We start from the raw sequence: 13,195 nt of genomic DNA on the forward strand, positions 1-13,195 counted from the left end.
CTCAAAGTCAACAATGAACCTCCATGCTCAACACTCTTTGCCAGGGTAACATTTACCATTTGTATTTTATAATTGTATCAAAGACGTACATATTTTCCTAATTTCCTAAATTGCAAGGTCATGATTCCATCGGTTTAAAGCAGTCCGTGTTTACACTGAGACAAAAAAACAGCATTCAGCTATTAATGTTTAACTCGTAAAATCATATAGGCCCATTGCTTGATTATAACGTCTAATAACAGCTAATCCAAAAAACAATTCCAGCGTTCTTAGCCAAACTCCACATAACTGCCTGATTCTCTGTTTTCGCTTCACCTACTATCTGCAATGTCTGTCCAAAGCAGCACACTCGTTAGACCTGAAGGTGACTATCATTTTCTGCCAAACCAAGGAACAGCATCATCATTTGGGTGGTAAAATGAATGTATTTATTTGCTCAGTAACCTTGCTGAGTCCCTTGTTTATTGAGAATCACATACCATTTATTCATATCGATGTAAGCCCTGCTACACATAACACTCTGTGCTTGTTACCGTGGATATGAGACACACAAACAAACCCCGGAGTCTGTTGCTGAGAAACAGCAGAAGAGCTTTCAGTGGACAGCCAGAGTGTCTGGAACAGACTGTCAAACTGTGCTGAGTCAAGCCACACAAACTATCGGTGTCCACCCATTATTTTACAGTGAGCTGTGATTATGTTTGCTGTACATATCACATGCACCTGTACCTGCATGTATAATGTTCACCATCATAGGGGTGGCCAAACCTTTCTGATTGTGGGCCATATACAGAAATATATAAGGAGTCAGGGGCCAATCAATAGTTAATGAGTAGTTTTCAGCCAGTTACACAGCAAGAAAATCAGTTTCTAGACCAGAAAACCCCAACGTGCCATAGACAATTATTTATCTATCAAAATAACAACACAACACTACTAAAAAGTTTACATCTCAAAATATTATAATGTTATGTGTAAATCTGTAAATAAGTAAAGCTGAAAAAGGCAGAAATTGCCAAATAAATGTATTAGTTTCTGTTCATTGCCTAAGGGCCTACTTGATAGATACGATGTTAACGTAAGAAGTAAATCTGTACGTCTGATATTAAGATGTAACAAACAGAGGAGGCAGAAATGGTTTTAACATTTAAGAACGGGCAGAGAGCTGCAGTTGACCCGCATGCTGGATAGTTTGGCCACCCCGGGTTTGGGCTGTTATCAGTTGCTAATTAGCACTAAGCACGAAGTACAGCTGCAGCTGATGGGAATTAACCAGACACAAACTAACATTTTGGTGTATGGGCAGGCACTTTCGCATTACTTTCATGATTATGGTTAAGTAAATAAAGCTAAAAGTGCCCAACATGCTCAAACAAACCGTCTAGTTTTCCAACAGCATTTACCTGTTTTTAATCGGCATATATGACTGGATGTCTTAAAACCTGCAAATCACCAAATACATATTTACTGCTGTACTTTTCATCACCCACATGCAGGTGCGACGCTCCTCCAACTGTCTTGGAGGCTGTCCTGGCTGACAAGGGAGGGTCATCACCTTAATGAAGCTCACCTGGGCCTTCCAGGCTACAAAAGCTGCTCCATGTGTTAACCTGAACGTTCACCCTGCATCACCTTCTGTTGGTTTCGCACCGTCAACACTGCCGCAGCACATATGCCACACATCCGTGTACTGCTTCCAGCTGCTGATCTACACACACCATTGTTCATTTGAGACTTTAGTTAAATAAATGATGTTTGGTTTTAAGTATAACCTTGTGTGGACCCCCTTTTTGTTTCATTCCCTGAGCCAGTTTGTGACACAGGTTAACACCGAGACATGAAATCACCCAACAATTTCAGATCTACTAGTTTTTTTTAAATGATTTTGAAAATAATTTGTCTTATGCACACTTTTTATTTTATTTTGCAGTGCACTTGGAGGCTTTGTATACATATACTTCAAGGTTCTCGGCTGTATGAAAAGGCAGAAAATAACAAGATGCCAGCCTGGTCAGTCGTGAGGGGTTAGCAGGTCAGAGCGGTGTTCAGCAGAGACCTTCACTCTGATCGCTGTGGCTCTAACAGGCGCCGGCGTGCCACCGCTGTGAGAAAGTGGTAATTACAGCCGTTGCAGGAGGGGGAAGATGTTCTCCTGCAGAGATGAAAACGCACAAACACACACACAGCCACAAACACAGTGCCCATGCCTCCGCAGCTGATAATGAGCATCGAAATGAGCGGTGATGTCATTACAACAAACACACAGCCGCCTGCTACCAACTTGCTTTTCTCCTCCCTCATACACATTCTTAAAGCTTTCACACTTGTGTTTTAAATAATGATAATGAAATAGTCCTGGCAGTGTTGTGAAAGGTTAAGTGACAAGGCATGACAATAATATAGCTTGTTGGATCAGATAAATCTGAATTAATTGCCAGGACAGGCGAGGGGGGAAAAGCGCAGAGTTGATGTTTAATGGAAGATAAAAATAGAAAAGAAAATCTTCGAAGGTGCAGTTTCATTGAAACAGACCTTTCTGAAAAGCTTGCACCGGGTAGCCTGCCCCTCTGCTGAACTGGCTTCTCCACTTCTGCAATAGCTCTGTGAGCACTTTTAAATGTGCAATTCTAGCGGGACATCCAATATGTTAGGAGGGGGCAGCACAAGGTCATTTATAAATTCTTTCTGAGTTAAAGTAGGATGAAAACCTTTGGGTGAATATTGTCAGAAGGATATGGAAGGATATGAATGGGAAAAGAGTGTTTTACTCAGTTTATTCAACAAAATATCTTACAGTATCTTGGATATACATATATACATATTATCTTGTACTGTGTAACACGGTTTATGAACCCCTGCAGTGACATCACTTGTAACGCTGTGCCTCCAAACCTCAATGGCTGTTTCAAGGAAATATTACTACATCATTGACTCCCAAACACATTATACAAATCTTAATATAGAAAGCACAAAAAAATAAGAATTCATCAGTGAAAAGTACTCAGGACAGAAAGGTTCTTCATACAAAAGAAAAAACAACTTTTACAATATTTTGTCTTTTTTTTGTCTTTGCTTTTTTTTTTTTTTTTTGCAGTTACAGTATGCAGGTAATAAATATACCTGGAATTCCCTCTGTTTTGTGTCGTATGGTGTCGTTTCCTCTTTTCCTCTGCACAGAAATCACCAATAGGGACTTATTCTAGAACAAATAAAGAAGTGGCTCGGCCACCGGAGCTTCTGTTGTCGTCTCCACTGCTGCTGCCACATTATCAGCAGGCCTCTCAGATAACATACACATCAGTCTTCTCCCCAAGAAGCCAATACGTTCTCATTTTGCCTTTGCCCTGGAAAAACACAGAAATCAATAGGTTCATCAATGGGGGGGAGGTGGGGGCGATATCCTCTATTAGGCTGCCCTTCATTTAAGGGTGACCCTGATGGTCACTGCAGCTCGGCTTACACCTCCACCCTCTCCAAAAAACAAAGCCTTCATGCATATTCAGAGGAGAATCAACCACATCGCCCCAGTGCTAAAAGCATATCGATGTTGTCGAGTGAAATATTTGTTTCTGCAAAAGATCAACATTTGCCTCAATCTAAAAGCTACACAGAGTTTTTCTCAACTAATGTTTCACCTGCTTGTAATCGATGCAAGACTTGTGGACCTCTGGATAAGTGTGATGCAGTGCATCAGCCTAGTTAACTGGCTTGGATTGCATCCATGAGAACTAGTACATTGGGTTTTGAGTCTGTATCAGACTTCCGCATAAGACTGGAGTACTAGATAGGAAGGACCCCCAAGATTCCCACAAAAGTCTTCTTTTACCAAGTTATTGTGTCGAGTATTAAGTCTCAAACTACATTTGTTTTATCTATTTACAATACAAATTAACTTTTTTCAAGTAATCTGTCTTGTTACCATCTGCGACAGGGGCTTGTTTACGCCTTGCGAGTCTGTGTGTCATCATGTTGTCCTGGAGACATCTACTGTAGCAGCAACTAGAAGAGGTTTGAGGACTTTACCAGGTGTTTACATGTCTGTCTGTGGACAGATTTTGTCAAAACAATAGCATCACAACCGTGCAAAATGCAGTCACAAAATGTTACAGGTGGGTAGTTGAGATCAAAAGGAGGTCTGAGTTTAAAGATGCGTGTGGTTTTTGCAAGGGAGCTGGAAGTAGGGGGTCAGGAAGTGGGGAAGGGGCCATGGCCCCCCCCCACACACACACACCTTAAGCCTATGGCCTGATTTTACTTTGCAGCTGGTGTGATCCCATTGCAAGATGATCTCTAGTTCCATTTTGCTTTAACAATCATTTCTAGAACATTTTCTGAAACAAACTGCACCAGCAACAAGTCAATATTTCACCCTTCAAGTCGGAATCTGAGGCCGAGTGAGTCGTACTAGACAGATGTTTTTTTTGCAGTTTGAGTGATTTTTTTCTTGATTGATTTTTAAAAAGTAAGATGTGGCTCCTTACCTTCATTTCTATGTCTCCTCGTAACTGGAGATCGAAGTAGCCAAACTCATCCAGCACCTCTTTGGTGGCAGAGGATAAGTGGATCTTTAAGGCTGCAAAAACACATCAAGAGCACAAGAAAGACTGAGCATTTCCACACTGTGAATCACAAAATGACAACTTTAACAATCACCACCACACTGCTTTCATCTCCGGCCTCAGGACAGGTGCAGCAGATGAGGAAACTGAGGAGCGAGACGAGCCGATGCATTCAAACGTCAGCGGCTGAAATGCTTACTGGGATGGAAATCTGTATTGTTTTGTCCAATTAATGCGCACAATGCAGAGATGTGAGCCGGGATTCCTGCCTGTGAAGCTTCAGGCTGCACAGTTTATCGCTGGCTCAGGGCCCTTAGCTGTAAGTGCAATCAATTATTTACCAGTGGAGGCACAATACACTCAGTAGTTAATCAATACTTCTGATGATTGGCTCGCAAACTCTCCAACCACAGTTTCATGACACTAGTTCCTGTCACTGCCAGTCAAGAAAAGAAATCTCAGTGTAGAAAGTGTGACTCAGCAGGTCGATACCTCTCATATTCAGCTTTGAAATCATTTTCTGACTGAAGAATGTTTCCATCCAACACCATCAGCTATTACCTTGGCAACAACCATTCAACCACTCTTCCCTTGGCCCGTATGAAATAAATACAGAATAATCAACAAATGTATAAACTGACACTACAATTAATCCAGTTCTGAAAAGACAAAGGTCAACAATGAATTGATCTACTAACAAGAATTGTGTGCGTATCCAGAGCCTGATATATCTGATTCTTCTGTGCCATAGAGCTCCATTGTTGTCCGAAAGCTTTCTCAATCCCACACACACAGACACCGTCGTGCTGCTATAAATACTCACTAGAGCACCAAATGTGTATTAATCTGCAGCTAAAATTTGTCCCAAACAAATGCACTATTTTATCCCGTTTGAGTAACATTTTACCAGTCCGTTTTTTTGTGAGCTGCCTTGATCAGAAAACATTGTGATTCAACAAGCCATTCAGATTTGGCTCCCCTTCCTATATATCCCATACAGGCTCATTAGAATACACCGCCCACCATCTGAGTATCTCCACCCACGGCTTAGGAACTGACTTTGCAAAGGTGCACCATATATTTCTCGTGAGCCAATCAGAGCAGACTGGGCTTTTACAGGAAAGGGGCTTAAAGAGACAGGCGCATAAATGGAGCATTTCAGAATACAGGCATATTCAGACAGTATGAGAAAAATGATGTTTTTTTTTTGTTTTTTTTACATTAAAACACGTTAACATGTTCACCATTCCACCATTATAATAATAATGAGATTGCAGAGTGACAGCAATCTCAAAGAAGTGACAGTGACGCTCACCCTCTCCGTTGGACTCCATTCGAGATGCTGTGTTGACAGTATCTCCAAACAAACAGTATCTTGGCATTTTCAGACCGACCACGCCGGCACAGACCGGACCTATAAAACACAAGCAAAATATAGTCACACTCGACAGGAAAAAAAAACAATAATATTTGGAATGCTGGGAACTGCTGTCATTATCACACAACCACCTCCGCAGTGTAAATGTTTTTAAATAGGACGACAAAGGAGTGAGTGAATTGAAATTGTGCTCATTGCTTTAAATTACTCTGACCATGCTAAGTACCAGCCTACCCACGCTGGTCCATTTCTGTTGCATGTCAAGTGTCTGATTAAGAATATGAGCCGTGCCGCCATGAGCTGGTACAGTCTAAATATTGTGTCAGAAGCCTCTTGTAAATGACATCAGACTAAACGCTGCAGACAGGTCGAGTTAAAACATCCGGAGTGTTTATGTCCAGTCAGCACATTGGCATCCAGAGGTGGGAAGTTACATATCACAACTTGATATACATCTGTGGCCAGTCTAAGAGTTGCACTAACACAGGCTAATACAACAGAGCCGCAGTAAATAAATCCTTCTTTCATTAAGGTGCAGCTTTTAAGAGTAGAGTGAAGAAAGACAAGGCTCACCAGTTTTATTGGATGGAAAGCAGCTGACGTCATTCTGTCTACATGACCACAAGCAATCTATTCATCTAGTTGCAGAGCACATTAGGTGTCACATTACGCACTCTGTTATTACGGTTTATCTTCAAAAAATCAAAAATCCTTCTTGGACTAATGAGAGCAAAGAAGTTTTGACAGCTGTGCAAACCTTTGATAACATGGATAAGGAGATAGGGCAATGTGCTTTGGTTAGTCCATTTGTGAAAATATTTGGAATTTCTTTTGGGAAAAAATTATTGTAACCAATTTTAGGTCAACCCAGAACCCTTTTAGAAGTGAAAGAGAGCAATTTGTCCACAAAATAGATACTTGGCCAGCTAACGGGACTTCCTGATAATGCTACACTGAATAGGTTCTCATAATTACAATATTCAAATAGCCTGGATCAGACTTCTCTATCAATGCCTGCATTCTGATTTGTTCAATAATTCACAGAGGTCTGGTGTTGTGCTCATTACCGGCTGTTTTTCCACCGGGACCGGGAGTGTTGGAGGATACAAGGCAGAATGGAACTATCATCTCCCTGTGCCAGACAGAGATATAGCTATACCAATGGGAAAATAGAAAATAAATGGTGGTGTTGACCCAACAGTGCTTTAGTTAAGAACACCTCAGCAGGATGGACACCAGCCGTTACGAGAGACCAGATCTGGGACCATCCAGGTGACCTCGGTGCAGATGTGCAGAGCTGCAGATCGTAGTTCGGACTCACCTGTGTGTATACCTATCCTGAGTCTCAGCTGGTCGTTGGGTCTGTGTCGGATCTTGAACGTTTTGACCTGCTCTAACAACGCCAGCGACATCCCAGCGATCTCTCTGGCGTGCAGTTTTCCGTTCCGCACTGGCAGCCCTGACACCACCATGTAGGCGTCGCCGATTGTTTCCACCTGAGTGATGAATCATAAGGAATGAGAGAGTCGAAATCATTTGTATAAATGTTCTGTTGTATTCCCAGGATTCTTATAGAGGTCCTGAAGGCTGGTAATAGCCCTCACACTTTAGAGATGTTTGTTAACCCTGCATATTTTAACATAATAATAGAAACAAAACTCAAGTTCAGATTAGAAACAAATACGCCATATTCTTGCATCGGATCATCCCGACTTACCTTGTATACATCAAAGTTATCGATGATGGCATCAAAACAGGTGTAGAGATCATTGAGCAATGTGACAACCTGTAGAGAGGCAGAATAGTTTTAATGATGTGACTTGATAAAGCAACAATACTGTTTACAACTGAAAATCCATCATGTGACACTATTTTCTTTTGTTTAAATGGCTGATTGGGAGGTCAGCGTGTCTGCAAAACCTCCCAGTCTGCCACTTAATCTCTGTTTGTCTGTCGTTGGACGAGTGCCCGCTGAGGTTCACTGACGAACATATTTACAGGGTCATGAATCAAATCCACAGAGGGAATATTACAAAAACACAATCCGCATTTAATTTGACCAAATTTTGTAATTTATTCTTCATCTTTAACAATCCTTTTTTTTTTTATTGTGTCTCTGCTGGCTCTTCTTCTGGTCAGGACATCTTGTGCTGTGCTAAGTGAATGAGAACATTTAAACTGTGATGGACTAGGATCTGAATTGTGAGAAACCTAAGATCGTTTTATTAATACTGAACTCCTAAAGGCACAATCCAACTAAACTAAAAGGCTGCCCTGTTATCAAACACTCAAAACATAGGATTAGACTCTGCAGTTCACTTTTGCTGTTGGATGCCAGCTCCATGTTTAGACTTACCTTGTTTTACTACCACAACAGTACTGAATTTAGATGTAACTACGTGAGATATTTTGTTGTATTGTATGAATATCTGGCCTTGTCGAGAAGCATACTTGGCTTATCCTCACAACTTGAGAAGAGAAAAGAGATGAAGATGAGAAGAGCAAATGTCAGTTCTTTGGGAGATTCCACTCCATGGGAAGGTGTCAAATTGCCCATCAACACCTAAGACCCTCTGCCTGGATGCAACATCATGATAATGTATTTCCTCTCGACACCTCCCTTTGGTATTCAAGTGAGAGGGAGATAGGTGGTGGCACAATGTGACTCAACCCTGCGTCAACACACTGTTCCATCTAACAACTGTACTATTTTGAGTAGCAGCCCGTGTGTGGGAACGCACACTGTGGGAACTATGAGACACACCGTAGGTTAGAGACCTGATACTGGTGGTGAGCCCTTTCATGTATGAATAGAGAAAGAGAATTGACCGCGACTGTGATCACAAACAGTGATTTTGATTTGTTACAGAGTGGGAAGTTCATTCCCTGGAGGATTGCGCTGTGTACCTGTAGCGGTGTACTCTCCGCCGACATGGACGTGAAGCCCACAATGTCGCTGAAGTAAATGGTGACGCTGTCGAAGGCTTCTGCCTGCACCGTCTCGCCTCGTTTCAGCTGCTCTGCTACTGAACTGCACGCAGAAAGAAAGCGAGAGAGAGAGAGACATGAGGTCAAAATGTGCAAAGTGCGATAAGTTCAGACAAATCTACGAGCAAAGAACGGAGACCAAAAAATAAGATCAAACAAGCCACGGCAGGAGGTAATGAGATTATGATGGTTAACCACAGTTAAAGGATGCCAAGCAACAGGTTGATTACGGATGTCAGTTTATCTTTGCTTATTCTGCTTGTGTTATTTTACTCTCAATCAAATAATACCAAATTCAAAGGCACATGTGGCAGAAGCCAGCTCGTGCAATTCACAAGTGCGGTGAGAAATGATAGCTGCCCTTCCTCTCAGGCTCGTCTCTGTGTATATATATATCTGGATTTTTCAGCAGAAAAATAAGAGGATAAATGGGTGAGAACAATGAGATTTGCTGCTGTGGTGTTATCCAAACGCCTAAACTCACGTCTGCTCCTCCGTCCCCCTTAATGAGCAGTTTGCCTGTCAGCTCACTCCGTTCCCTTTCATCTATGGTGAGATCGCACCACGGGGGAAGTGTGTATCAAAACGTGGTATTGGGAGGGATTTAGAGTCATTAATTAAAGAGGGATTTAACACAATTGACAGCGTCATGGAGCTACGCTGGTAACACTCACCTAATTTGCTGGTTTCAAGCTAATTGGAGTTTTGAGCTTCTGGGTGGAAGGATAAACGTGTGAATGTGTCTGTCACTTGCTCTTACTGTGGTAAAATTTGATAGAGGAGGTTTTCTGCTTTTCTTTTCTCCTCCAGGTAGGCTTGGGTTCGCTCCTCCACCAGGTTCTCCAGGTTATTGGCGTACTGCTCCATCCTGGACAGCAGGTTGTTAAGAATGCTGGTGCTGCCCTCCCTGTGGAAAACACACACAGTAGAATGAGGTGATATCCACACAAATCCAATAATAGTAAAACAACACAAAGCACACAAATGCTCATTCATATTGTTGAGATCGTCTAAATGGTCACTGTCACTATAAACTGACAGTATAGTTCATGAGACAAATGTGACCGGGCCACCATGTTGAATGAAGCATCGCCCAATGGCAAGAGCAAACTTTCTCTCTTTGTTGTAGTGATGTCCCTGTGTTCCCAAATCTCAGTCATTGTTTTGGATAGTACAATGTTATAATTAATAGAAATTGTAAAACTACAAAAATAAAATCCAGGTTGGAATAAACCAGAATAATCCCTTAGTAGTAAGAGTAATCCATCTATTTAGAATTGCAATTCTTTCAAAAAAAATCCTCTTCTTCTTCCTTGTCAAAATCTCCCACCTACGTTACCCACGATGCAACTCCACTGCTCACAGTTGAGCCTGAGATCTTGGTGTGTCATGATGATCAGCTAATGTACTGTAGACTCAAGCTGCGAGCCTGTCACAGGGATGAGGAGCGGGCCAAAGAGCTTCTAACTCCACTTGTGTTCACTGACGCAAGCGAAATCACTTAAGGCAATTTATCAGACTTCACACAACTCCCACTGTAGCCACCAAAGGCTTTCTAAACGTTTTTTTACACCCGTAAACAGACTTAGATGAGTAATCATCAGCTTCATCAATCAGATGTGAGGCACAAACTTTTATTATATTTGGATAAACACTGTATAAAGAGAAAAATAAAAACGTCTGTCACTTAGCAAGGTACAAAATGACTTCATACTGAAAATGTCAAACAAAGTCCAAGGACTTATCCTTGATGAACCCCTTGTCCTTTTGTCCTCAAATTTAAGTAGCAGCTGGCATCCAACTGGTGGAATCAGCACATTTGTCGTTTAACACATTCTATGCTGATCTATGGAATGAGTGATTTGGTTTTGCAGCTGGAATAGGCACAAAAGAGGCATAAAAGCAGAGGCTGAGATACCTCCACTTTTAGTCACTAATATGGGCCAAACTCCAAAAACTCTAGATCCCTCATTTCCCAGAATGCAATCAACAACATGTATTCGTCAGACCGTCCCTGGCTGATAAAGGCCCAGTTTGAAATACTTTCTGTTAAAACATTTTTAGTCTCCAGTCCAAGTTGAGATAACATTGATGACATCATCAGGGTTTTTTCCCAGACTTGATAAAGCTCCTCCAGAAGAAATCCTAAAACTGTTTTCACAGGCTGAGTAGAACTAACCATGACACGTAAACTGACCTTTATGTGCAGAACGGGTGGAGTTCAGAGGTTAAATGGCAGTGTAGATGAGGTAAAAATGTAATCATTCAAAGGTCTGACAAGAGTCTCTGAGTGCTGTAGCGTTCACTCCTCCAACATGGCCACCTATGACCACTGGCAAGCCACATTAAAAAAGTGGTAAAAACATGTATATTACTGCTCCACAGCAGCTTTGCACTAATGAGACATTATGTTTAGTTCGTATACAGTATGAACAAACAACATGGAGGAAAAACAGACACTCCTAACATTCTTCTTTTTACGTCTCTACTGCTGCGATCATAGCATTTCACTTATGTTGTAAAATTATATAATGCATGTATTGTATAATGTACGTATCCAGATTCATATGCTAACGCACACACGCACATGCATGTACACGCGTTCACTCCGACAAGAGCAAGAAGGTGAGTCATCCACACCACCGTGGCGGCTCGGAGCATCAATGCCTGGCATCCTGCCATGTTCCTTGTGGGTCACGGATCCTACACACACCCACGTGTTGTTTAAGTTTAAAGAACAAAACATCAGAGAGAGGCATGAAAGACAACGACGAGTATCAACGCACTGAGCTCAATCACGCAGGCCACGCACTGTTTACTGCACCACGAAGCGCAGACATCCATAGTTTTCCGCCATTCATCCAAACTTATAGTAACGGTGAAAACTGAGGACTGTCTCTGTGCTGAGTGTGAAGCGAAAGAGGTGAGAAGCCAGAAAATAATCATTTCAGCAAGGGAATAATCCTGCATCCTGTTAATCCTCTTAAAGCAAGTGGGGAAAACATCCCTGAGACGGATTAGATACACTTCTAGCGTTTCTTTGTCTGTTGAAAGCATAGACTGTATATAAGAAGTAAAGAAGTGTACGTAGTCACCAAGAAGTCAGCATGTGGTTTGTGGACTACCGTTTTGAAGCCTCGAGTTCGGCATTATGTCAGTAGCCATCTTGTTTTTTTGAAACCAGAAGTGACAGGAGGGGGTGGAGCTAAGTACAACCGAACGCTGAATAAGACATTTTTAGGCTTCAATTAACTTGAATGAACTGAAAACACACTGTGAACGGTTTGAAGACGAAAACACGGTCAACTCCCAGACCCGACAACGCTGTGGTAGCAATCTGTCTATCACAAGGTGGCCCCGCCCTAAAACACACCCTGCTTTATCGGCTATTTTACTCGCAACATAAATAAATTGTTATTTTAATCATGTTACAAACTATTCTCTCTGCTTTCAGCTCCAATCTGGTCTGTTAAGCTATGCAGTCGGTAGCCATGGCGGTGGAGTTGCACCCTACTGCTGCCACATCCAATTAAACAACAACAACAACATCAGTTCAGCTGTCTGAAAGGACCTTCACCTTTTCATAAATCCATCATTAATGTAACACATATGAATAAAATTAAGAATAGAATTTCTAATAATAAATGATTATTTACTCAGGTTTGAATGAAGCAGTTATTTTAAGGAGATTTAATCTGGATTTCAACAGCTGCTTCAAAGGGAAACTTCGGTAATTTCCCATGTTTTAGTGTTTAAGTGACTAATTTGACTAAATTGGTCCAGTATTGAGCCAGAACACTGCAGACGGCAGACCTTCCCATGCTGCAATGCACACCATCGGGTCAAGCTGGCACCTTCATTTAAGTCCAATAAAAGTGTGTTTTTGCCACTGACAAGGTTCTGATTGTTATTATAAGTGATTGGCAACATGATGAAAAGTGTCTCGCTCAAGGAGAAGTCTCGTTCTGAAATCTCCTGAGGTGACGTGTTGCCGCAAGACAAGCGGCGGAGTCACTGCGAGTGCCCCGGGGTAGAGTTTTGTGTTGGGAGTACAGAAAGCGCTTCGTGGTATCTAAAATATTTTCAAAGTCACGGCTGAACCACTCAATGTGGATGAGGTCTTTGAATTTATTTATTGGAGCCAAAGTATACGGATAAAGAGCTCCTACAAATTGAAGAGCGGATGAGGAGAGAGAGGAGGGCAACTGGGAGAATATTGGTTAAGCAAAAGCCTAAGAAAAGTGTTTTATTTCTCTGTAGGGTCCTAAAG

At 41.8% G+C, this 13,195-nt stretch overlaps 1 protein-coding gene across 1 annotated transcript in view; it reads right to left on the minus strand.

The window, feature by feature from the left end:
• Nucleotides 1-3,281: 3,281 nt before the first annotated feature.
• Nucleotides 3,282-13,195, minus strand: part of npr2 (natriuretic peptide receptor 2) — a 48,698-nt gene continuing 38,784 nt past the window's right edge. The window contains exons 16-22 of the mRNA XM_076079797.1: nt 9,686-9,832; nt 8,845-8,968; nt 7,655-7,723; nt 7,259-7,433; nt 5,875-5,973; nt 4,482-4,573; nt 3,282-3,344 (exon numbers count right to left, since the gene is read on the minus strand). Of these exons, the coding sequence (XP_075935912.1) occupies nt 3,282-3,344; nt 4,482-4,573; nt 5,875-5,973; nt 7,259-7,433; nt 7,655-7,723; nt 8,845-8,968; nt 9,686-9,832 (769 nt within the window). The remainder of the gene's footprint in view (nt 3,345-4,481; nt 4,574-5,874; nt 5,974-7,258; nt 7,434-7,654; nt 7,724-8,844; nt 8,969-9,685; nt 9,833-13,195) is intronic.

The sequence above is a fragment of the Anarhichas minor genome, unplaced genomic scaffold (assembly GCF_050575085.1).
Source record: "Anarhichas minor isolate MPS153535 unplaced genomic scaffold, ASM5057508v1 ptg000073l, whole genome shotgun sequence".
Taxonomy (NCBI): domain Eukaryota; kingdom Metazoa; phylum Chordata; class Actinopteri; order Perciformes; family Anarhichadidae; genus Anarhichas; species Anarhichas minor.